Source organism: Pteronotus mesoamericanus, unplaced genomic scaffold (assembly GCF_021234165.1).
Source record: "Pteronotus mesoamericanus isolate MK-2021 breed Mesoamerican mustached bat unplaced genomic scaffold, CSHL_Meso_final scaffold_507, whole genome shotgun sequence".
NCBI classification, from domain to species: domain Eukaryota; kingdom Metazoa; phylum Chordata; class Mammalia; order Chiroptera; family Mormoopidae; genus Pteronotus; species Pteronotus mesoamericanus.
Window position 1 is genome coordinate 1,866,357 of NW_026555319.1, and position 26,399 is coordinate 1,892,755.

Consider the following 26,399-nt stretch of genomic DNA (forward strand, 5'->3'; position numbering starts at 1 on the left):
CGGCGGACGGAGCTCCAGTGGCTTCAAAGGGCTCTGAAGCGGGACCTCGGGTCCACTTCCCGGCGAAGGGACGCAAAGATGAAGGAAGGAAGGAAGAAACAATGAGGAAACTGAGTTGCCCCAGGTCAGAAGACTAGTAAGTGGAAGGCACTTATTTCTCTACACAGATCCTCTGGGCAGTTTTTAAAGACCAGACATTGGCCTGAACAAACAAGCAAATTAAAGCTACACCGTAGCCTTGGTGGCGCCAACATGTTCACAGAACATGGGCCACCGGAAGGACAGGGCCCTTCAGGGGGCACTGAAGCCTGAAATTAGGGCCAAGATGAGGTCATTCAGATTTCAGAGGACACCAAGAAAACTCGATGATCAAGATAAAGCACTGTGTGGGAGACGGGTTGACCAGATGCCCCTCTGGGATGGCGCATGCATTAGACAAGCCACTGAGCAGCTGGCCCGAGAAGATCACAAAAACGTAGGAACGGTAGCGCTCAGGGGAAGTGGGGCAAAGGGCCTGGGCCTGTCCATCCAGGTGGGACTCCGCAGGCCTCGTGGTGGTGGGAAGCCAGGCCCAGGCCCACCTAGAATGGTGTGGACCAAACTCCAAGACCTTCCTGCGTGTTGAGTTGCACAGGATACTGCTACTGGTTAGTTCATTCCTAGATACGAGGTAGACATACAAGGACAGAAGGTAGCCACTGGGAGAGTTAGTGCCTTACCTGCTGAGACATGATCTGCGCGGTCACCGCCTTGCTCTCCTCATTGGCTTCAACAAGGAGAACACTACGCACACTAGCCAGGAGTGCCAGCACGTTTCCTCACGAGACCTCGCTCAAAATACAGGTCACTGACGTCCCTCGGTGACGGGCTTGTCCCGTCAGCCCCCTGAGCTCAGCTCTGAGCGGAGCCCTCCGTTTCCAAGACAGCGTTTGCCGCTTGTCCTTTCTGGTTTGCAACACGCTTCCCTCCCCGATCTCTCCCCCTCGCCACCAGGTCATTCTTCTCGCTCCTTCCATCCCTTCAATTTCCTTGACGCTCCCCGCCCCGTCCCACTCCTGAAACAGGCAGTGGCCGCCCCATCCCCCACCCCCCAAGTAGGAGTCACTCCAGGTCCCCTGGACTCATCAATGGCTATTTGTTGCATCCTATTGAACGCAAACGGCTCATTCCTGCTTTTAATACATAGAGCGCCTTCTGTTCAAATGGCTGGAGGGCCTCGCATGGTGAGACGTATTTTAAGTTTTTAATGAGTCCAATTTGGCGTAAATGCGTGTTAAGTTCTACATTGCGAGTTCTCTTGTTTGCCTCACAGACTCGGGGGGTGGCGGGGGCGGGGGAAAGAGTATCAGCGCACGGCATTTAAAACCCCATTTCTTAACCTAGAGGCAGATCGCAGTTTCTGTCGGGTTGAACATAAGCACGAAGGAGACGCCACGTCGTTAGAGAGAAAACCGGCGAGGGAAAGAGGAACGGGCTCGATGCAGGCTGAGAAGTGTCACAAGATCACCTGGGACGCTCCGTCTCCACCTCCTGGGAACTGCATTCATAAATGGGTCCCTGGGAGACAGAAAAGCACATTTCCAGGGGACGGGAACGTGTCCTTTTTATGCTGGAGGCAAGATGTTTGCTGTCCCAGCTCTGTCTCTGTGGTGCCCGCAGGAGAGGCCTGAGCTGCAGACAGACCATGCGCGCGGCTGGGACTCGGTTTCAGGGGGCTGCCGGGGACAACGCACGCAGACACAGCGGCCTGCGCAGGCCTCTCAGCCTCCCGCGCGCCCGTGCCCGCTGCCTGACCAGGCTCAGGGGGGAAACCGAGCTGAGGAGAGAGAGGCGATGAATTCCACGCAGGGCCCTTTCCGCCACCTGCTACTTTGTTTTAGGCGCCAGGTCAAGGTTAGGCCGTGGGCCTTTGTAACCGGAACGCGGTTGCCGACCCTTGGCTGCTGGTCTCTGAAGACGGAACTCTGGCATTCACAAGGGCGCTTGCTGGCGAGGCGGGTCGCGGCCGGGCCCCGGACTCCGTGCTCACACGAGCCCTGCCTGAAAGCGCCATTCAGCTCTCCAGAGCCATGTGCGGCCGCCGGACAATGGTAAATTCAGCGGGGACAAGAGACGCCTTCTGTCGTGCCTGGCCCCGTTCCGAGGGCAGGGCGTGAGGACAAGCTGCCCAAACAGCGATTAACAAGACCGGGACGACCCAGAGGGGCCGTGTGATTGGCCGTGGCCCCGCGACAAGCGGGGCTGGCCGCATCCTCTGGGGTTGGGTGACGGTCCCCTGCCCCCACAGACTGGCAGAGTTTAAGAAGCTAATGTGCCCTTGGAGCCTCCGAGAGTGGGCTGAACGGAGGACACAATGGAAAGGGTCCCCCGCGCGCACCCGGCCACCGAGCCTGCGCGCCGTTTCCGGGAAAGTCTCCAAACGGACGAGCCCGCTGTACAGGGCCGCTGGGAAATAACTGTATGCTCGGGAGGCTCTCGGTAACTTCTTTTGCTCCTGGTGTTGGATGTATAATTTACTCTCAGGCCAAAGGTCTTCCGCAACACTGATATGAACCTTTTAAAAGATTAAATTTCATCACGATGGTATTATAAAAATATGAGAGCTGGAGAAAACTCTCAGAGGTTGCAAATAAAGGCTCTCGCTTCAAGGTGGAGGGAAGAGGGAAGCATCTGTGTGAGGACAGACACGCCCCAAGCGGGGGGCGGCCGGGGGCCCCCAGCATCCCCGGCACTAACCCAGGGCTCTGTCCCCGTGTCACGCTGAGGCTTCTCCCTGTCATCGTGGGGGAGAAAACCGGGAAGATGGAGGAGAGAAGCAACTCCTCCTGCCATCTACAAAAAGGTCACCGAATACACTCATTTAAAATGCATCCCACAAAATTTGAAAGTAAAATGCAAGCTGCAAGGGCTCATGAAATGTGAGAGAACCAAAAAAAATCTAGTGTTGGATTGTCTACCTACGCAAGTCATTAAGCTGCACAAAAAAGTAAACAGGGTTATTAGGAAAATTACAGGAGATGCTGTTTAAGAAAGATTTTGGTGTAAGAGAGAAGAGTCAGAGAATTTCAGGTTGATCACTGGACTACCAAACAATTCTAAACACGTGTTAAGAGAAAAGACCCCACGAGAGGGAAGGAAAGTGACCAACTAAAGAATATTGGATTCAGAAATAAAATACTCATATCCAAAACACATGAAGAACATCTACAAAGCAATAAGGAAATAGCAATTCATAGCCCAATGATATGAAAAGTGTTTTCACAGAAAAGAAAATCCAAATGGCCCATCAACATATGAGTACATGTTCAAAGATGCTAACGGTTCCCGAAGTGAAATCAAAACAAGAAGGAAATGTTAGCATCACTCGTCAAACCGACCGCATTTGAAGCTCAGGACACATCGAGCCCCGAGAAGGATGCAGAGCTCTTCCACAGCCGGGAGGGTTGTGTTAGCAAAGCCATTTCGGAGAACAATTCCCTGCTTCAAAATATTCAAAACATGCAAATCCTGGGCCTTAGCATTTCCATTGTCTGGAAACTTTTCTAGAAAAGCACTTACATGTGTTCACAAGGCAGCACGCAAATACAATTAACTCACCATACAGCAAACAGTAAAAAGGCGTCAGCAAACCAAAGGACCATCAATGCAGAAATTGTTAAATAAGCCGTGATACATCCCTGCTGTTGACTCTTTTACCGCACTTAAAGAATCAAACTGAAGATACACGCGCCCCACTCGTGTGGGGCTGCCCATTTCAGCCTCATTCACACCCGCCCAGCCGTGGGAGCGCCCCGCGCCCACCGGCGCATGAGCGGGAACCCGCGTGGGCCTCTGCACAGCGGGGCATGACTCCGCCGCACGAAGGCGGGCGGCCTCGGCGTCTGCGACAGCGCGGACGGACGCTGAGGGCACCGCGCAGAGCGAGGGAAGTCAGGCAGAGAAAGACAAGCACCGCATGAGCTCGCTTCCATGCGGAACCTACAAACCAGCCATGGCCGCCCTCACAGACCCCGAGAGCGGACCGGCGGGTGCCGGACGCGGGGTGGGACGGCTGGCGCGGGGTACGGCGGGTCAAAGGCGCCGACTCCCAGTCATAAAGTCAGCCGTAGACACTGCGGCCAACGATAGAGTAAGTGGGGAGAGTGCGCACCTGCCCACGAGGCGAGGGTCTCAACAACGGGGCAAGAAAAGAGGAGGGCAGACCCCCGACTGGACAAGGCGGGAACCGTCTCTACCGTCCGGCAACACGGCCAATGGGCGTCCGCACCCAAGTTCTGAGGAATCCGCCAAAAAAAGGGTTGGAACTACTAAATCACGGAATATAACACCAATATAAAAGTCACGTATATTTCTAAGTTAATAGTTGGATATTAACATTTTAAACAGGAATACCATTTGCAATAGCATCCAAAAGCAGGAAATAGTTAGGGATAGATTCAACAAAGTATTTGCGATATCCATACACGAGAAACTATGAAACATTGCTCAGCAAAATTTTAAAAGACCTAAATAAATCGACAGCTATTACCTATTCATGCATCAGAATGCTCAACACTGTTAGAATGCCTATTAATCCTCCCCCAAGTAGATCTACGGGTTCAACGTAATCTCAATCAAAATCCCAGCAGGCTGCTTCTCTAGAAATTGGTAAGCTGAGTCTAAAACTTATTTTGAAATTCCAAAGACTCGGAATAGCAAGACCACTTTGAAAGAGGAGATAAAACGTAAAGAAACTACACTACCTCGTCCCCAAATGATGAAGGTGACATGGACAAACAGACCTCTCCCTACGTGGGACAGGACAGAGTCCAGAAACAGACTTGCAAACGTATGTGCGGTCGACTAATTTTCCACAGGGGTATCAAGGTACGTCAGTGGGGAATTTCTTCTCAAAAAAATATGCTGGAAACTTAGCCAAAAAAAAAAATTTATAGGAAAGAAGGGAGAAAGGGACAGAGAGGAGGGAAGGATGGATGGAGGGGAGACAGAGCGAGAGACCAAAGAAAAGGAAAAAGAAATAAAAGGAACCTGGATTCTTACCTCCTGCCACAAACACACACAAAGCGGGAGGGGGCGGGGGGTGGGGCTGGGGCGCAGTGAATTACAGACCCAAGCATAAGAGCTAGAACTACAAAACTCCTACAAGGAAATACAGCACCAAATCTTTACGACTTTGGGTAGGGTAAGAAATAGGACCCAAAGGTCACGAACCATAAAATTAAAAATTGATAAACTTACTAAGTTTAAATTAAATTTTGATGCAGAAGGCTACTGTACCAAAATGTAAAACTTTTGTTCCTTAAAAGGCAGAAAATAAAGAAGGAAATAAAATTAAAAGGGGAAGCCAGACTAGAAGAAAATGTTTCCAAATATTTATTTAATAAGAATCTAGTGTCCAGAACATAAAAACAGCTCTTACAATTTAATAATTAGAACAGTCAACCCGATTATTTTAAGTGGACAAAAGATTTGAATGGACAAATCCACAAAGAGGCTCTATGAATAGCAAATAAGCACAGAAAAAGATGCTCAAAATATTTAGTTCTTAGGGAGATGTAAATAAAACCACAACGTGATAAGTCTGTATACTGACCAGAATGGCTAAAATTAAAGTCTGACACTGTGAAATGTTGACAAGGGCGAGGAGCCACTGAAACTCTCCCACACTGTCACAGGCAGGGTACGATGATGCGGTCGCTTGGAAACACAGTTTGTAAGTTTCTTACAAAATGAAACATAGGCTCCCCTGTGACCCAGTGACCCACTCCTGGAATGTTTAACCACGAGAAATGTTAACATCCTTCCACACAAGGATATGTTACATGAATGTTTGTGGCAACTGTATCCAGAATAGCGCAAACCTGGAAACACTGGAAAGGAACAGGCCAGCAGGTAACAAAGTGTATGGAAGGCGACTGAGGGGGGAGGAGGGACGAAGTGCCCATACCCCCCGCACCACGGAGACGCCCCAAAGCAGCAGGCCGAGTGGAAGACGCCAGCGCCTCTCCAGCCCTGTTAAATCCAGAGTAAGCCAATCCGCTCCGCAGAGATGGAAAGTGGGTCAGCGGTTGCCTGGGAACAAGGGTGGGGAGGTTGACGGGGATACGGCACAGGAACACCTCCCGTTGTCATGGCAACGGTAGGCATCTTGCTGGTGGTGTTGATTGGTCAGGTGCACACCTTTGTCAAAACACGTCAGATGTACACTGAGAGTGTTGTGTTTTATTGTATCCAAATGATATCTCAAGAACTCCTGATTTTTTAAAAAGCAGCCATAGGAAGGAAAGACGACCTTGGAAGTAGAAATAGTCAGGCTGACGGCAACTGCTTGACACAAACCACACACGTGCACCAGGAGACGATCTAATGATCTCTTCAAAGTGCTGAGAAGACAAGTGCCAACTTCCATCTCTGCTACCAGGAAGGTATTCTTCCGAAACAAAATGAAGCAAAGGCATTTTCAGCAAAAACTGGTAACATTTACCTACAGCAAACACTGTTACATAAAACACTAATGAAGGCAGAATAGAAGTCATCCCAGGTGGAAGAAGAGAAATGCCAGAAGGAATAGAAGAGCAAAGAAAAAGGCAAATACATGGGTGATGAAGTGAATATTGACCGTGTAAAATAACACTGATAGAGTATCGATCTACACCATAACAATGACATATAATTAGGGAACGTGATCAATGGAATTAAAGTATAGTCAGGAACTGTCTGGAAATATGGCATAGTTACCAATAATACTAGACTTCAATAAATAAAAGTGAAACGTGGGATTCTCTAGAGTAGCTCTAACACAGCGAGCGTGCAGCTCTGCAGCTACCTGAGAATGCGTGTATTGTCCATCCTTTCCCTTCACCAATCAACGAGAAGGCAAGGAAGGAATGCAGAAGGAGACCGGTAAAGGGAAGCCACTCAGCAAACCGCAGATAAAAACAGGGGCGACGCCAGCAACCGGAACACTCACGGGGCCCTCGTCCCTCACAGGCCAGCCGCGCCAGCCGCCCCGTGAAGCCCTCGCCGCACTGCGAGGGAAGGGGCCACTCGGGGTCCGCACGGTCATTTGAACAAGCAAATTTCAATACAAATAGCTATTAGCTATAACGGGGGGAGGAACCAAAGTAAAAAGAGAGCCCAAGGAGCGGGCGTGGAGACTGCCCCACGCGGGGCCCCGCAGCCGGGCTGCAGGGCGGGCGCAGGCTGAGGCTCCCAGGCGCCCGCAGCCCCCGGAGGCAGACACCACTGGGCGGCCCCACCCAGAGCCCGTCCACCATCGGGGCCGGCAGGCGCACCCAGAGGCCCGTGGACACACAGAGCAGGTCGTCCTGTCCGGAGCCCACTCCCCAGCAGGGGGCGCCAGGGGTGCGGCCACAGGAGTCCAGTCTCCGGGGCCGAGGAGGACCAGGGTGGGCAGGCAGGCACACCGTCCAACTCGGGAAGGCCCCAGACAAGGGGTCCCCAGGCCAGGCGGGGACGGTGCGCTCACTGAGGGCTCTGCAGGCTCGGGCGCACAGCTGGGGAGGGGCACACGATGGCCCCCACAGTCACCGCTGCAGCCAGAGAGTTGCAGGACAGAGACAAGACCAGGGTTCCAGGAGGAGGAGGAGGAGGAGGAGGTAGAGGAGGCCCTTCCTCCTGCCACGTCCCTGCAGCGCCCTCTCCTGACGAAGCTGAGCACCGCTGCAAAGTGGGAAGCTCAGTCTCAGGGCGGAAGCCAACATCCCAGCCCGGCCAAGGCAGGCGCCATCGGCCCCCACTTCACAAGGGAGGAAGCGGCGCACACCGAGGTCACCAGAGGAACAAGTGACCCCCGAGATGCACACACAGGCCCAGGGCTGCCCCCTGCGCCTGGCATGGGAAGCCCACGGCCAAACACGGACAGGCCGCGGGCCCTGGGGGTGGCTCGTGCCCGAAAGGCCTGGACGGGCGGCGGGGTGCACGGCCGGACACATCCAGCTGACCCCCGCGAGCACGGCAGACACTTGCGGAGGAGATTTGCCTGAGCGTGTGATGAGCCTTTAAAAACATCAGCGACCGGCACCATCACGTCTGGAAACGGACCTGAGGAAATCACCTCAAAGGCGAAAATTCAAGCATTAGTTAGCACAGAAAATATTCAGAAACCCCTAACTGGCCTCAACAGGGACATTAAGTCAGCGTGGCGGCACTCATCCGGAGAGATGCTGAAGGGCTCCAGAGGGCTCTCGGGGAGTCTGCAGCCACCTCCGAGGGGCCTGGGAAAGAACACGAAGCCCCGAAAGGCGAGAATGCGCTGAGCTCGGGGCACAGGACACCAACAGCGGCCGGAAGCGGCGCGAACTGGGTTCTTTACACTCCGTGTGCCATTTTCCGGCAACGACCTTGCGTTCCTTTTTAAAGTGCACAAAGCGAAATAAAGAAAAATGTTCCGCACAGACGGGGGAGCAGGCATGACAGCTAGGCTTCGCGCCAACATCGGGAGGGCCCTGCCTGCCGCAGACCCCAGCAGCGAGGACGGACGGTGGAAAAGCCACACGTCCCTCCCGCCGGCCGACGCGCCACACAGGTGTGACGTTCCCGACCCCGGAGAGCCAACGCTAATAAATGACCAGTGGAAAAAATACACTTCCCCTGGCCTTGCCCTGCCCGATTCAGCTCAATTTCACGGTGCACGGCTCTCTTCTATATTATTGTCACTCAGGCGCCAGAAAAAACAAATAGAAGCAAGACTATCGTTGTTAACAGATGTTTTAAGGGGAAAAAAAAACCAACCCAGACATTTTTCATACAGTTTCAATGGGTTGTTTAGCGTCAGTGGCACCTGCTTTGGTGGAAAACGCTTAATTATACTGCTTCTGCCTTGAGTTCAGGTGAATTCACTTTCTCTCCTGAGGAAGGACCGTCAGCAAGAAGCAGCGCAGGGAAACGTCCCCGGCAAGGACTGTCCCCCGCTGCCCAGGACGCGCTCCGAGCCAGGGTCCAGTGGGCTCTTCCCAGCGGGGGCCCAGAGAGCCCCTCAGGGGTCGCCGAGGGACCTGCAGGCAGCGACGGAGGCGGCCAAGCAGCCCGCGCTGCCCCGCCCCCACCAGGGCCACGGAGGAGGTGGTCGCCTGCCACCACTCCGCGCACGGAGCAAGGGGCGCCGCCAGCTGCAGCCGGGACCCCCAGACACAGCCCCCCACGGGCCCCGGCCCCGGCCGCAGACCGCTGAACGGAAGCAGTCTGGGGGGCGACCAGCCGTGCCCGGGAGAAAAGCACCCTGGGCCTCCCCGCTCCTGGCCCTCCTTAACGCTCCCCCTCCGCTCGCCTAGCTGTGTGTTTGGAGTTAGGGAATCTGGTTTTAGAGGGAGAAATCTTCACAAAACTCTGCAAGGAAGAACCACGGAGAACATCTCCAGCATCTGCGCTGCTTTTCACACTCCACCTCGCTCCGGCCCTCGGGGGGCGGGCCAGGAAAGCCCGCGTTACAGACCGTCGGAGCGCATGTCCCTGGGCTCGATTCCACGGCTGGTCGGAGATATGGGGGGGCAGGGACCCCGGCGCTCCGCCGCCACACCCCGGGCTGCGCTGGCTCCGGAAAGCCCCCTTCTCCTGGGTCCAGGGACTCTTTCCGCGTCACCCTGGGGGGCTTGTGCCACAGCCCAGAGGTGGGGGGGCCGTGCGGGGCCTCAGAGGCGGGAGGCGCAGCCGGCGGCCCAGCCAGGGACACGCCCGCGGGAGCAGCGCCCGGCTCAGCTGCATTAGAAAGGCCCCGGAAACCTCAGCCCTCTTATCGGTTCAACACGGTTCTCCCCGTGCATCTTTTCCGTGTATGTGTCCCAGAGGTACAAGGCTTATTCCTAATGAGTGTCTCACCTTGTTCCTGTAAACATGTTAATGTGCTGTTTGCATATTAATCATATAGGGATATGCTTTGTTACAAAGAAACGAGCTTTATTGTTTATCTCAAAACACAGCCCTCTCTTTGCGCATCTGCTACGTGGGTGGATACTAAGGACGTTAACGCGGCCGACACTCACCGGTCACCGACTCCGAGCCAGCCTCTGCTGTAAGCGCTTCACGTAAACCAACTAGTTCCCTCCACGGCGGGCCGCGGGGTGGCACGGAGGTCTCCCCAGTTTCAAGTGGAGGGAATAGAGGCGTGAGGACGCTAAGTGACTCGCTCGAGGTCGTACAGCTAACCAGCAATGATACCAAGAAACGCTTCTCTCCTGTAAGAAAAGCCCCACTGTGTGCTTAGTGACCACGGCCACCCAACAGCCGACCCCAGGGCGCAGTGTGATTAATAATTAAAAACCACATTGGGCCTGGTCCCTGTTTCTGGCAGAGAGCTCCTAAGGCCTCGGGGGTCTTAGGGGATGCAGCCTCAGAGGGGTCTTCTTCTGTCAATAGTAATGAGGTGACTTTTGTGCGTCCCTGGGGGTGGGAGCTGGACAGGAGGGCAGCCACGTGATTAGCGGGTTGGACCTCAATCCCGCCCCCGACCCCCCACCTGCAGGGAGGGAGCGGGGAGGGCAAATCAGTCTGCACTGACCAGCGGCTTTTCACTGGTCACACTACGTAACGGAAGCCCCGTGAACACCTGAAAGGACAGGTTCGGAGGGCGTCTGGTGGGGAGCAGGTGGGGGCCGGGGGGAGCGGTGCCGGCAAGGGCCCAGAAGCTCCACGCCCCTCTCTGCCCCCCGCCCCCCGCCCCTCGCCCCCCGCCCCCTGCCCCCCGGCCGCGCCCAAGTTCTGTCCTTTCGTAACAAACCGCCGATCCAGGAAGCCGGCTGCTTTCCCAAGTCCGTGGGCGACTCCAGCAAATTAACCAAACTGACGAGGGGTCGTGGGGACCTCGCTCCGCCGCCAGTCAGGAGCCCAGGCGACGACCGGGACTTGGCACGGCACCAGCGGCGGGGGCCTGTCCTGCGGTCGCAGCCTTCCCTGGGACCCCGAGGCACCTCCGGGGGACGGCGTCGGGACTGGGTGGACTGCAGGACACCCCGCTGGTGGCAGGGCAGCGCGCGAATGCGCTGGAATCGGGGTCAGAATTTCCACCCGGCGCTGGGGTGGGATCCTGCGGCAAACGGGGCGGGGCCCCTTCTAACTTCAACGCCTGCCGTCAGCCCCAGCTCCGCTTTCTCCAGAAAGGCCTCAAATGTGCACTTTTAACACAAATCTCCTGATGTGCTCAATGTTGGCCCCCACTGAAGGGAAAAATACAATCTATGAGTCACACAAAACAGGCCTGTGGACCCCCAATTTGCTGCCTGGACACAGGTGCTGCCGCCACCTCGGTGCCAGATGGCAACTGCCCCCGCGACCGCGCAGCCCAGCAGACCTGGTGAGCTCCCGGGACGGGAACTTCTCCCTGGGTCACGAGGGGGCGGGGCCGGGGCCCCCCTCCCCAGAGTCCGAGGGGGCCCCCATGAGTCACTCGGCATCACAGCTCCAACTCATCACTGCTGCCTTTACTTTTTGAAAACAATTAAACACCATTTTCTCTCCCTTTCAAGCGAGATCCAAGTGACAGCCGATCCATCAGCTTGTCTGCCGCTGTTTAACTCCAGCCCTTTGCATTCGTTGCTGCCGACGTAAATCGCTCTTTTCAAAGGAGGGATAACTTAATTCCGCCTCCTGAGAGCAGGGAAATTAAATGGCGGGTGTTGAAGGCGCACGTTCTCCTGACGGGACGTCCACAGACAGCCCGCGACGTTGAGCCAGGAGGACGTCAGCCCCAGAGGCAGCGCACCGGGACCCGGGCCTGGCCCCGCACCCCAGCCGCCCGCCGGTGCGGGCCTTTCTGAGGCTGACGTGGCAACAGTGACGAAGCTGAAGATGCGGTTCACCCAAGAGCGCGGCGACCCACGGTGACGACAGACCCCGGAGCCTGGGCTTCCCAGTGGCCCCCCAGCCCCCAGCCAGGGCAGGCTTTGCAGGGCAACTCAGAAAAGCCACACACGTAACACACACTGAAGTGTCACGTCCCAGTTTTCCCTACCACGTGCGGGGGGCTCCGGCCTTTTCTAGTCGATGATGATCTGCTCAACCCCCGCTTTTACGCATGTCCTGACTCATCAGTGGTTTGCGACTTCCACGGGAGCACCGCTACCCCAGGGGGTCAGTGCCGACAGGCGGGCACTGCGGTCCACGGGAGCGGAAATTTCAAATACTACCCATCCAGGGGCAGGAGAATGAGTAAATAAACTATGAACTGTCTGTAGTGTGGAATACTCTTCATTGGGGGGAATAAAAAATTAGAGCTACATGTAGGGACAGGGCTTAACTCAGGAACTATTGCGCGGAGCCAGAACAGCAGGTTCCGGAACGAATCTTTGAGCACAGAGCCTGCTGGTCACAAGGTCTGAAAGAGGCCGACTCAGCGTCTGCAGGATGCGCCTCAGCCGGCGCCGTTAGGGCAACACAGACTGGGGGCTTACAGACAGCAGACGGCTCTCCAGTCTGGAGGCTGCACGTCCACGGTCCAGGGGCGGGCAGGTCCGGGGTCCGGGAGACCCGCTTCTTGCCCGCGGTCCCGGAAGGAGCTGGTACCTGCTGACAGCAGGTCCGGGCACGGCCACGGAACTGGATAAAACCAAATAAAACACCTTTCGGAAGACACGGGGGTTCTTCTCGGGCAGAAAGGGAGAACAAAGTGGCTAATGCCTTCCATGCCGGTTTAAAGGCTCGGTGCTGGGACGGAGGCATCGCGGCAGGTGGCGGCAAACGAAGACCGAAACCACAAAGGATGTCCTCCAGGAAGCGGTGAGCCCTGGGGACAGGGACGCGGGGGGCACCTCAGCAGAGGTGCGTCTGGCAGCCCCAGCGAGGCCGACGCCGGACCAGAGGAAGATGTCGTAGTTTCAGTGGCCGATTTGGTCAATGACACAATGTGATACAAATAAATACGTCCCCAAAAGGTAAATAAATACGTCAAAATAATGATGTGAAAATGATTCCAGAGGGGCTGGGGTTCCTAACAAAGAAATACCAACATTAAGGGCCAAATTAAGAGGCTTCCCATCGGTCCCAACTTTGCCAGTTACTACCCTCAGTTGGTTTCCTCAACCCCCCGAACCCCAGTCGGAAATTGCCCACAAAGGCTCCAGCTTCGAACCCCGCGCTGGCCGATCTCTGGAGAGAAAGCCTCGCTCCCCTCTGGCCCCGCCTCTGCCTGCTGAGGGGCTTGGCGCGCCAGAACCTGAGCGGCCGGAGCCCCGCCAAGGACGCGCCTCTGCTGCTGCGTCCGCTCCACACGCGGCCAGGCCTGGGCTCAGCAAAGCGGCCGATTCAAAAACTCTCTTAGTTATATTTGCAGAGATGCTTTTCCAAATACAATCACACTCACAAGTTCAAGGGACTAGGACACATCTTTTGAGGGGTCCCCCTCCCCGCACCGACTCCAGCTCAATGTGCACGGGCCGCGTGGCCTCCCCAGACTGTGGGTGCGGCTCTGCTCCGGGTTTCTGGCCCGCCGGGGACAGAGAGCTGAAAGGCCAGGGAAAGGAGCGTGCCCAGAGCACGCCCCGCGGCACCTCCCGGCACCGGGTGCCCATCGGGGGAGTGGCTTAGCGGGGCTCTAAAGCCAGGCTACTTTGGCTCCTCCTGGGTCCGCGCCGCAGGGAGCCACGGGAAGTGCGCCTCAGTGTGTGCATCGGTTAAGTGGGAACAACGGCAGCTACCTGCCTCACAGGGCTCTCGTACTTCCGATTTTTAAAAGTTCGTGTTCCTAAAAGGTTTATCGCAGCATCTGGCATAGAACCAGCATTACCTGGTTTTCATTTTTTTTAAAAAAATAAGGAATAAACAACAGAATCACAAGAAATCATCCTCAAAGTCATACGTTCCGCATATTCTTTCACCTCTCAATACAAGCCTTTACAGAAGGAAAGAATCCAACATAAATTGAGTCTGATAGGAAAAAAACTTCTCAGAACAGAGGCAGCTGTTACTATCACTGAACTGCCTTCGTTCTTTGTCTTTTCTATTTTTTCCCAATCACAAGAGGTCTATATTTTATTGTTTTGTGTGTCCCCTCTCCCCACCCCTCCTCTGACAACCGTCGGCTGCTGTCCGTATCTGTGGGCCTCCTTCACGCCCGCCTTGTTTATTCGGGGGTGGGGGGGGCGGTTCTTTAGATTCCACACACGAGTGAAAACACATGGTCCTGGTCTCTGTCTGACTTACATCACTGAGCACAACATCCTGGGTCCATCCATGCGGTCACCAACGGCAAACTTTCATTTTTTCATTGCTGAATAGTATAGTCCACTGCCGTACCTGTGACTGTAGATAAGATAGAGGATGTTTTCCTTTTTTTTCAAACTTGAGTAAGGATTCGTAAGTGCAACGAAAGATCTAGCCTGTTGACGTTTCACAAATCCACACAATGACCCAGGACACGAGGACTCCCTTCTGTTAACACTTGGTGGCTGAACGTTTGTTTCACAGAAGGGCAAGGAGCTGGTCAAGTTGCTGAAAGCGGTGACCACCCCCAGCCCAGCTCGGCGGGCTGTCCTTCCCGGATTTCTGCTTAGGCCCCGGACTGCCCAGCGCGGTCAACGTGGGACTCTGCCCTTGACTTCACCCTGAGCGGGGTTACAATGACGCAGGGTGTTGCGAGTCTGTAGAGAAATCTGTTTAAGGTTTCGTGAGCCTTCCTAGCGACGGAGAGGAGGGAACTCCTTCCGTGAGTGCCGCCGAGCCTCCCCCCACTGCTGTGCTGCCTTCAGAGGCGAGCGAGCTTCGTACGGTGGACACCGACATCCGACATCCGACATCCTCTCAAGTCGCGGCTCGTTCCTGAGGCTCGGGTCCCGCCGGCCGGGCAGAAAGCCTCCGGGGCAGCCCTGCCCCCCCCCCCCCCCGCCTGCCGGCCTGGCGCGGTCCCCATGGGGCGGCCTATGCCCTCGCTTCCGGGCTCTTCGGTCCTGCGTTATCTGCTCTGAACACTTTCCAAGGTGCTTATTTGTCTCCTCTCTTCTCTCCCCTTCTGGCAACGCTGGTCTTTATCTGCGGGTTTTCATCTTCATGCCTCACATTTCCTCACAATGAGCCTTCATTAAAATATTCCGAATGAAGACCCTCCCCGCCTCGCCGGCGGAGGGCCTCGGCTCTCCCTGTACGGCGCACTTCTAACTCTTATCGCAGAGGTTCAGGCGGTTTTCACATTACATTCTATTAAAAACTCTGTCCCACCCAAGGCTGTCACAATCCAGGGACCCCGGCTTTCCGTGGGGGGCCTGGTGAGGGACACAATCGCACGCTGCCTTTGTCGGCCGGCGACGCATCCATGAGCCTGTATTTCACACCTCATTTGATATTCCAATTCCACAAAAAAGTACAAACAGCCGCAATTATTTATTCCAATGAGGGAGCGGGTTTTCACAGGACATGAGAGGAGCCGTGTGCTCCTCCCGCCCCGGGAGGCCGAAACCGCAGGGGACAGAGAACATGCTGGAAGGCGGGCAGTCCGACAATTCCACCCCTGCTTATGGAACGACGCTGCTGCTTCTGTGACCGTTCGCCTCTTCCAAAAAGAATGCAAAACCGATTCTCACAAAACCAAAGGTGATTTCCACAGCCTGTGTTTTTCCTTGAATTTAAAACACCGCCGCTAGGTCGGTCCAATGTCCCCACAAAACTGCTTTCCTGTGCACAGGCCACAGAACCGCCAGGGGCCCCGGCTCGCGACTCCTGAGGGCGCGGGCCCGAGCATCCGTGAGGACGCCCCGCACGACAGGAGGCTGGGGCGGCGATGGGCCGGCCACCCCGGCCGCCCCCCAGCACCCACACCCCGCGGAGCCCTCCCCGCTCTAAGCCCCTGTCGTTCAGGCGGGTCCCTTCAGCCTCCGAAGTCATCTCTATGTTGCCCATTTTGTTCTTCAACTCTTCACTGCAAATAATAATAATAATAATAATAATAATAAATTCTTAAAGCAGGTGTCTCAGACCCGGCCCTTTGACAAATGAGCCCAGTCCGGCTGAGACCACTGAGCCAATCTGCTCTGCGCGTACCTGCTCTGCGGGTCCAGGTGCCGGCCCACGCAGGTGAGGGCGGCCGTGGTCTGAGCGCCACCGTTGTCGATTTCTTCCCGGACGGCCCAGTGGTCTTCGCTGCTGACCCTCACCGCCACGACCTTCACGCCGGCTGCCGCCTTGATCCTGCGGGGAGGGGGGGAGACGTAGAACCACGTTAGTTCAAAACAGGCGGTGAGAGCGCGTCGCCCTTCCTCCGGGAGACACCAGGGACACTGGCTGTAAGTGGCCTTCCTTTGGAAACCAAGCGCCCTGTTATTTCCCCGCGCGCCCGGGGCAGGAGGCCAGCGTGCTGCCGGGCGGTGGTCTTCTGGCCTCAGCGCAAGGGAGGCAGGGCGCACCCCACTTCGGGGGCCCCGTGATGGGAAGGCAAGACGTTCCTGGGCCGGAGCGGGCAGAATCGCGGGGCCCGCTCTCTGCCCGGAGACAGGGAGAGGCCCCGGGGCAGCAGGGCCCAGGGGTTGCCCAGCCGGGGGACTGAGCAGGAGGACGGCCGCAGCGGCCACACCGTGAGAGGGAACAGTGGGGACACACGGCCCTTGGAGGAGAATGAGCCCGCACTCAGGCCAGATGCCGCGCCGGATCCTGCCTGGCGCAGCGTGTGCAGAGCTCAGCGCCCGACCCCAGGCGCGAGGACCCCGGTGCGCGGCTGGTGGGAAGGCAAACTGGGGGAGGCCGCCGCGGACGGCGGGCTGGCAGGCACTCAGATGTGACACACAGAAATGCCACCCGACTCAGAAGTTCCACCCTGAGATCCAGACCCCACAGCACTGTGCACAGGTCCTCAAACACCTGAACATGCTGCTCACGGCAGCAGTGCCTGTAACAAACAGCCAGAAGGCGGGGCCGACCCACGCGCCCGTTGTTTGACAGACAGACAGAGAAAACGTGGTCCGTCCCTGCAGGGGCTGGGGCTCAGCCACGGAAAGGAACAAAGAGGCACTGGCACCTGCTGCCGCGTGGATGAGCCCCGAGGACACAGCGCTGCGTGGCAGGCGCCCGGCACAAAAGACCACCCGGTGTGCGATCTCACTGAGAGGAAGTGTCCGGAAGGTGAAGGCCCAGAGGCGGGAGGCGGGCTGGCGGCCGCCGGGAGCAGAGGAGGGTGGAGGGGACAGAGGGAAACCGATGAACTAACAGGTGCGGGGTTTCCTTCTGGGGTGACAGAGATGTTTGGGTGGCGCTTGCACAACCTTGTGCACGTTCTCAATGCCCCTCAATTATTCGTTTGGAAATGGCTCGTTTTATGTTACATGAATTTCACCTTAATTTAAGAAAATAAGAGGGAGAAAAAGAAAGGAAGAAAAAGGGAAGAAAAAACAGATGACTGGCCCTTCCCAGGAGTGGCTGAACCTTCAGAAAAGATTTATGAAAATCAAAACATCTTCAAGATGCAAAGAAGGGACCCGGCGTGCAGACCGAGCCTCCAGTGCCGGGCGGGGAGCTCAGAGCCAGGGGTGGCCTGGGGGCCCCGGTCTCCCCCTGAGGGCCCGGGAGCAGGGGGTCCAGGAGCCCAAACACCTGCTGTCTCCTAAATACAACCGTCCCTGCTGCCTCACCGCCCTCCCGACAGGCCTGCTCACAGCACAAGGACACCCCCACCCGCTGGTGCGACGGCAGCTCCTGAGAAACCCCCGCCCTGCGGCGTTTCCCCCCAGAGACTCTCGGTGCCTCTCCCCGCCGCGCCGCGCTCTCCCTGCCCGCCACATTCTACTGGCGGCACCTGCTTCTTCTCAAAGCAGCCTCTCGCCAGCACGATGCCCCAGGAACTCATTCATGCGAATCACGAACACAGGCGTCCTCTCTGGCCATGCCTTCAGCCACCCCATCCTGCGCCAAACGGGGCCGTTGGCGAGAAGGTTCCAGAACGTGCGCCTCGATGAGCAGAGCCCTGCGCCCCGTGGACCGCACGGCCTCGTCACGCCCCGCACCTGCTGTTTGAACAGCTTGTCACATCCTTCCCGTCCGCGCGAGTGCTCACAGAGAGCTCTCACCAGGCAGCCCGGGGTCGGAGCCGTCACTGCAGTCCTCGACACCCAGATGCGCACATGGCGCCCCGCGCACCCCCTCAGCGAGCAGCCAGCTGGAGGTCCCAGGGCCGGTCACCGCAGAGCCAGGATTGGGGCCCGAACCCGCCCCGCCCCCGCCCATGCAGAGCTGCCTTGTGAGCCACGCTGGTGCCGTTCCCTGCCTGGCTCAGGGGTCACGTCTCGTGACCAAGGCCTCGCATGTTCATTCTCTGACTGAGCCCTCATTACCAGCCCTCTGTCCCCTTCGGTCCTGGAGGTGCCGGTACGACATGTCCCAGAGCAAGGCACAGGCCCCCCTGTCCTCGGGGGCTTCGTCACGCAGCCTCTCTGACCCCCCCCCCCCGCCTTCCTTTGCTGCTCATCTCATCCTTCCCGACAGAGAGCTTCGTGGCCGGGGAGCTCGCCCTGGGAGCCTGAGAAGCAGATGTCCGGCCAGGAGTGACAGCAAAGTGCTGAACGGCAGGGACAGGGCCTGCGCGGGCCAGGAGGCCACCCAGGGTGCTCGCCGCTGTCGCTGGACTCGCTGACCCGAAAGAGACCCAGGGGTCCCGAGAAGGGCAGGGACAGACTCGGGACAGTGACCTTCAACGAGCAGAGGTCAATGTTCTTCGCTATTTCAGCCTCTGTGTGGTCACACCAGCCCCTAGGGCTGTGTCCCCATGTCACCCGAGTGAAGCGACTACACTGGAAGTGGGGCGGGCGCAGACAAAGTGGCCCCGCAGGGTGCCTCTCGGTGGGACTATGGACCCCAGACACCGTGACTGTTCGTCTCAGGCTCTTAGAGCCCAGGTGGGCACCCCCACCGGACGACGTGACGCGCCAGCTGCCACGGATGAGCGACGAGGAAGAGCCCTGGACTCCAGCTGGCCCCCCGCCCCCCCAGGTGGGGACGGGGACAGGGCAGAGACCCCCCCAGGCCCTCCGCCTCGACCCCCTCCGCCTCCCCGGAACCACGCAGCCATCGCCTCGCTGGGCACAAGAGAACTCGCCGGGTGAGCGCTCCGAGTCCTGGGTGTCAGCCCACCTGCCTCGGAACTAAAATGCCCCGGCCCCGCAGGGCTTTGGGTCTGCCCGCCAGCAAGTCGGGTGTGCGGGGCAGGGTTCCTCTCGCGCAGAGAACGCTGGTCCCGCCCTCAGAGCCAGGAGCTGACCTCCACGGCCCCGGCCGAGCTCACTGACGAGTGTCTGTTCAGCCAGGGGCCCCGGGCCGCACGGCACCAACGCGGCCTCCGCGGGGACGGGCCACCAAGGGCAGCCACGGGGGCGCTCGGCTTTGTCCACGTGCCCGAGCCCTACCGAACTGTTCCTGAACTCCAGCTCTAGGGCCAAATCCTTCCCAATTTTAGATCACATTTGCTAGAACAATTTAAGCCCAGAAAAATCCATGCCTTGAATATTCATTGCGTGTTTTAGGGAGGTATTTTTAGGCCTGGCGATATTCTCGACGCTGGTTATTCAGAAGCCCCGGCGTCTAAAACCGTGCGGAAGTGACGGACACGCCCAGCACTGGGAGGCACCGCTGGGGCCTGGGGGCTGGTCAAGGAGGAAGGCGTGACCACAAGGTGGCGGTGGCCCACAACCGGCGGGCTCCAGGCCAGGAGGACTGGCGGTTTCGCTGGTTGGGGGAGCCCCTCCCTGCGGGAGACCCCGGAATGAACGGGCGGGGGTAGGGGGGCCAGCACCCAGAAGGGGGAGGGGAGGGAGCCCTGGGGAAGAGAAGGAACGGGGTGGGGGACACACAGCGGGGCTTGGGTGTCTAGAAGCTGTGCCGGTGGGCAGTGCCAGGGTCGGAGGGCTCCGCAGAGCGGCCAGGCATGGGGCCCTGGAGCCCGGGGCGCAGCTGTGTCGGGTACGCAGCGGGTGAGGCCCACGGAGCTGGAAAGACGCTAATTTAGGGTACAATTAGAACAATTAGATGCGTAACAATTTAAGTTTGGCGCTGGCCGGCCTCTGCGCTACCAGACACCAACGCGCAGTGAAGAGCAGAGGGGCCTGTGCACAGGAACCGCCTTTGGTTCATTTATAGAACAACGACTTCCACACACACACACACACACACACACACACACACACCCTCACGTGTATAGTCCCACGCGGTCTCCCTTAGACAAATGTTTGCTGAGTTCCTGAGGTTTGGGGCACAGGGCGCAGGGCCCGCCGGCCAATGACAGGGACGAATAGGAAATGTTCGCTGGTGAGCTGAGCATTTGGAAGGGACTCCCGGGGACGATGGCCGTGCGGACCCCGCTGTCGCCGCCGGCGCCCCTGCCCTCGGGGCTGGCCGGCTGCGTTGGCTGCGGGCGGGAAACACGCGCACACGCAGCGCAAGCCCCTCACAAAGGGACGCTGCCAGCCCTGTCGCACCGGAGGGCTGACAGGTGCCGGTCAGGCTGCCGAGAAACGGAGCGCGGTCCCCGCCGGCCCGCCCCTCAGGACGGTCTGCTCGCAGCCCACAGGCACTCCCAGGGAGGAGCTCCGAGAGCCAGGTCTAGGGGGCTCTTGGGGAACTGGGGAGGCCCCCAAGTATTTCTGCTAAACTGGCCCTTTCGGGGCCCCTACGGGCAATGTCAAGTGTGACGTGAACAACGTGACGTTGCACAGTGACGTACAAACGGAGGAAGCAGCGAGCTGCCAACAGGCAACGCGCCCTCGGCTCGCGCGGCTCCGAGTGGGACGCGCTGGACCAAGCTCAGTCCTAACGTGAGAGGAGGTCGAGCTGTCGCCCTCGCCTTCCTCTGACCCCTCACAGCAGAGGGCAAACTCCCGAGCGCTTTTTGACTCGCCGCTGTCCCTGAGATTGCACGTCCTCGCTTTCCACGGTTCCTTTCCATGGGCCAAACGTTCTCAGGCTGAAGAAAGGCTCCCCAGGTCGCCCGTAGGCCTGACGGGCAACGCGTAGGAAGGCCTATTTCTCGGATTTGAAAATGCGCTCACTTCTGCGTTCGCAGGGAACCGGCTTCCTTGCGGTTCTGCAAACAGCGCGTGGCGTTCCCCGCCTTGGACCCTTGGACAGCGCTGTGCCCTGCGCCTGGAAGGGGCGCGTGCGGGGGCCCCCTGCCTGACCTCGCCCACGCCGGGGCAGGCGGCCCCTCCGCCTGGGCTGAAATAGGGCCCCGACGCCCACAGGCCCTCCTCCCCTTGTTTACCACCTGCCTCCCCCACGGGCCTACACACCAAGAAAGCAAGGGTTTTACGTGTTTTGTTCAGTGGTTACCACAAATGGGAGGCATTTAATGGATGTTGGTGGAATGCGGGGTCTCTGCCTAGGGTGTCATCTGTCCCTGGTGCTCCCCGAATATTCAACGGGGAGGGTGGAGGAGGCGCAGGGAGAGGCGAGAGCTGCCGGGCCAGGGGCGGGAGTGCCAGCGGGGAGCCCCCGGGGCAGAGGTGCCGCAGGCACGGGTCTTAGGAGCCGACCTCCACAGACCGCGACCCACCAGGTCAGGTTGGGGCCCGGCAGCGCTGCGTTTCTAAACTGGCAGCCATTCCGGGGCGGGGGATCCCCGAGTGCTGCTTGGCTAAGCGGGATCGGGGCAGGTGTCAGACGACCACCTTCTGTCCAGGAGAGCCGTGCCGGGCACGCTGGCGCGGGACACGCTTTCCGAGGCAAGCGGGCGCTGGGCCCAGGGCTTGTCAAGGGCGGCCGGGAAAGCCGCCGACGCTCTCCTGCGCTTCTCCCCGCGGACTACGGCTCTGCGGCAAGGCAGCCGGCAGAGGTGCGCGGTCTCCCGCTGCGCCCGGGGGCAGGCGCCGCCACGCTCTGCCAAGAGTGGCTTCAGCCTGTGACCGAAACTGGCAGAGACTGCAGGGCAGGGAGGGGTCAGAGAGGAGCCCGCGCTGGACCTGCTGAGAGGACCACAGTGGGGGGCCCCTGCGGCCCCAGGGGCTGAAAAGCTGAGCGCTGGGGAGAACTCAGCGCTCCCCAACGCTCCCCAATGGGAGCGTCCCAACGAGAGCAGGAGCCACGAGAACAGCCCTCCGAGCTGGAAGCGGAGCTCCAAGAACAGGAATGTGCAGAGGAATTTCTCCATGCGGGAGAACTTTCTGGAAGCAACGTGTGCCGCGTTCTGTGGGGCTGTCTCCCCTCTCTTGTCTCGTCTTCCACCTAAGAAAGTCAGTTACTCAGCAAACTGTAAGGATCACTTTGACAAATCATAAATTAACGCTTTATAAACAAAAGAATTGTTTTAATTATTCCTCTGTTTCCAGCACAGCAGGTGCCTTGATGTTGCTGTTTGGCGTGTTTGTTTCGACCTCCTGGGAGACAGCTAGTTAGCAGCCGAGTTGATTTGCAAAGCCAGGGGGTCTCTTGAAGCCCGAGAAAACCACAGGCAAGAATGAGCTGTGAGGCTATTTCTACTGTAAGTCTAGACATTTCCACGCCCCTTGGGCCAGCGCAGCTCTGAGTGCAGACCGGCCTGCAGGGTCCCGCCTGCGGGGAGCCCCCGTTAGCCCGAGCAGCCGGTTGGTCCCCAGCCTGCTGTCCTGTGCCTCCGCAAGACTGTCATTACGTTGTTCCCCAACCAAATGACAGCTTCTCCACGCAACCATTGCCTCCTGCCTCCCGGTTCAGGGACCCTTGGTCAGGCTCAAGCGCAATGCCTCCCACAGGCAAACTATCAGAGCTAGCGTACCCCAAAACTCCCTGCTGGGCCTCCCAGCCTACGCTGGACTCGCCGTGCAGGGCTGTTGTAACAAACGGCCACCAACCGGGAGGCTTCGAATGGCAGGAGGCCACCCCCTCCCCGCCTGGGGCCAGAAAGCCGGGTCACGGTGTCGGCTGGGTTGGTCCACGCCCAAGGTTCTGAGGGGAACGCGCTCCACACTGCTCCCCCGGCCCCTGCTGGCTCCGCCGACCCCCGGCCTGTAGGTGCCCCTGCCCCGTGACCTGCCGCTGTCAGCGCCTGGTCTCTCTCCTCTTCTTAGAAGGGCACCGGTCGCTGGATTCAGGGACCCCTACTCCCGCAGGACCTCATCTCAACTGATTACATCGGCGAAGACCCTGGTTCCAAACAGGGTCGCATTCGATGGCTTAGGAAGGACGCTGCACCTTCTCCACAGGCACGAAGACCAAACATAAAAAGAAGAAGAAAACCAATGGCGAGGAGGGGAAAGGGCCCCGGCTTTGCGCCGCGGAAAGCCCAGGGCCTGGCTCTCACCCCCTCCCAGGGCTGGTCCACGCTGCGTGGCACACACGCGCAAGGGTGGCCCACAATGACCCCGACGCCAGGTGATCCCTCTTAGTTGCCTCCTTTCCCCTTGAGGGCGGGTCGGACCTGGCATATGCATGTAACCAGCAGAATGTGGCCGCGGTGATGGCGTGTCACGCGGTGACTGCAGAGCCTTTGATGAGACCCCGCCTTGCGAGCAGACCCCTCTGGAGACCACCCCTCCCCCGCCCCAGTGTCTCTGAAGCGCGAACAGGGAGGCCGAGTGGCGGGGAGCCAGCGGCGGCCTCCGGGAGCTCAGGGCACCTCCAGCCCCCAGCCAGTGAGAGCCCAGGGCCCTCTGCCCTGGGACAGCAAGGGAACAGACGGCCGGCCCCACGAGAGAGCCTGGAAGCAGCTTTGTGCCCGGTAAGGCCTCGGGATGGGAACAAGCCCCACTGACCCCGCGACGGGGCCACTGAGACCCTCGGCAGGGCCCCGGCCACGCGTGCCAGGGCTCCTGACCCAGCGAGACTGCAAGGAAATTCGCGGGTGTTGCTGCGAGCCCCTGAGCGTGTGCTAGTGTCACGGGTCACCATCACGCCCTGTTTGAAGGCTCCCGAGCCGGTGGCCACACTGAAGCATCCCAGGGGGCCCGAAATCATCTCCCCGCACTCATCGCTCCCAAAATGTAAGGCACAGAGCGAGGTGGGTGGAACCTCAGACAAACTTAAAGGCAAAAGTCACCGAGACCCAACTCACTGGGCCACAGAAGGTGGCTGCACGTGTGCGCAGGTCTCACCGGAGGGGGCCTGCGTCCAGCGTTCTCTGGGCTCCGCTCACACCGCCACGGGGACGTGACGCGGAGCAGGGGCAAGCCCAGCTTCCACCCCGGCGCCCCGGAGTGCGCCGTTTGCTCCCCGGAGACGGCCCCAGGAGCCCCCGCTCACCTGCCCCAGGACGCTCGCACTGCGACACCCACGCTCCCGCGCCCCCGTTGAATTTCTCTGCGTCAGCTGAGTTTCTTTCAGGATCAAAAGCAAAGAGGTGTTCCTCTCGTCCCTGACTAGCTATAATTAACTCCAAAAATACGTGTCCCTTAGCCGAGAAATGGTCTCTGTATGGCCGCCCGAGGAGTTATGAAAGGACAGATTGGCAGCGGGTCTGGGAACTAAGGACAGGGCCAGGCCGGGGCACTTCTTTTCCTGGGACAGCTCGGCCCCGCCTCCTGTGTTTGAGTGACTGCTGTATATTTAAGTATGTAAATGAGCCCAGCCGCTGAGACCACAGGTTAGATTCCGCGTCTGAGACCGAGTTGCTTCCAGAAAGCAACAATAAGCTGGCTTATTTATGTGCACAGACCCCCACGGCAGGGCCTTTTTTCTTTTGTAACTTAGCTCAAATATTACAGTACATGGTGTGCTCTCTGGTTGCAGTCCAATATCTGACACGATTTCCATAATGGCAGAATTTACATACAGATGGCAAATAAATAAAAGCTCCCTGTCACTTGGTCTGTGGCTCTGATGGTCAGCAAATCCTATTAGGGGCTTTATTAACCTGCTCGGTGATGGAAGCGTTCTATCTGATCTCACGGATCCCGGCCGTGCGAGGCAGCCCCGCCGCAGAAGGAAATTCAGCTCTCGACATTTTTCCGCAACATGAACCTACCAAAATTGAGTTTCTTTCCATCCGCAGTGTCGGAAATATACATTCCTTCTGGCGTCTCATTTGCGCCGCAATGGCCTCTCTTTTCTCTCCACTTTTTGTAACGGGCGCGTAATTGCAATTAGCTGGCGAGCGCCAAGAGCGAGTTCACCGACACGGGCGGTGGCCTCGCAGGAGACAAGGCCCCGGCCCGCGAGGGGGAAAGAGAAGCCTGGGCGGGGAGGGGCCGGGGTGTCTGGGGTGGGGGGCGCGCCAGGAAGCCTGGCTGAACCCAGAGACACCCCGAGGGGGGTCTGCGCGGTGCCCCGGGTCAGGTCAGCCCTGGCGAGGAGCACCCGGAACCCCAGGAACTGACCGATGACTGGTTCAAACCAGCCACCTCCTATTGCCAACAAGAACAAGCAGGTGACTGTGAGTGAGCGAGTGAGCAGCGGCACCTGTGTGTGAGCCCTCCCGAGAACCCGGCGGATGCTGTGGGGTCTCCGGGGCCCGGAAGGGAAGCGGGGACATGACCTTAGATCCGAGGAGGAGGAGACTGCGCGCGAGGGCGTCGGGGAACGAGAGCCCGGCGATACCTCTCCTTCCACGTCAGCAACATTCTCTGTGCCCAGAGTCCCGGGTAAGAGCCTTGTGGACCATCCGCGTGCCGAGCGGTGGACCCCATGGACCAATCCATGCCACACGCCAGAGCCTGTGCGCTTCGGGATCCCGAACCGAAACAGAAACGGGGTGCGCGTGGGAGCCCTGAAGGACAGCACAGGATCCAGGGCGGAAAGAAACAACGGAGTTACCAGCCGAGGGCTTTAAGGGTGATCGCAGTCCTTCCCGAGACAGAGCCGTGGCCTCGCCTGCCTGGGCGGCCATGACGGGGGACCCCAGGCTGGGCGCCCCACAGCCCGACGTGCGTCTCACGGGGCTGGAGGCCGGCGTCTGAGGTCACGGCGCCGGCAGGGCTGGTTCTCCTGAGGCCTCTCGGCTTATCAGGGGCTCCCGTGGGCTCCCGTGGTGCCCTCCTCCAAAGGCGTCGGTGACCTCAGCCCCCCTTCTCGGCAGACACTGGTCCTAGTGGGTCAGAGCCCACGCTGCTCTCTCACTCTTTTAAGGCCCCGTATCTCAGTGCGATCACCTCCTGAAGGATCGGGGGCAAGGCTTCGACAGAGGGATTTCGGAGGGTGCAAGTCAGCCCGGAACAAGCATCAGCCGCAGGTCCCGCGCCACATCCCGCACACGCAGCCGTGTCCGCGCCCGCCCGCCCGCCCGCCGATGTCTGACCGCACACCGGGCGCGGTGAGCGGAGGGCGGCACGGGGACACGCGGTGGGGCCCGACTCAGCGTCCTTTGGTTCAACTCTGTTCCTCTGGAAAAGCACCTCCAAAGGCTGATGTGGGGGTCCCACACCGAGGACACGCAGAAGGCTCCTCCGGCTACCCCCGGGGCAGGGGCCAACAGCCGATGGCGGCCGATGGCGGCCGATGGCGGCCGATGGCGGCCGATGGCCGCTCAGAGGGGAAGCGCCCGGGGAGTCATTAAGTAGCAGGTGCAACATTGTTGC

The 26,399-nt window shown here is 58.7% G+C and overlaps 1 protein-coding gene across 1 annotated transcript in view; it reads right to left on the minus strand.

Annotated features, from left to right (window-relative positions):
• Positions 1-26,399, minus strand: part of TMEM132B (transmembrane protein 132B) — a 79,284-nt gene that overhangs the window by 43,652 nt on the left and 9,233 nt on the right. The window contains exon 4 of the mRNA XM_054594010.1: positions 15,982-16,128. Within this exon, the coding sequence (XP_054449985.1) occupies positions 15,982-16,128 (147 nt within the window). The remainder of the gene's footprint in view (positions 1-15,981; positions 16,129-26,399) is intronic.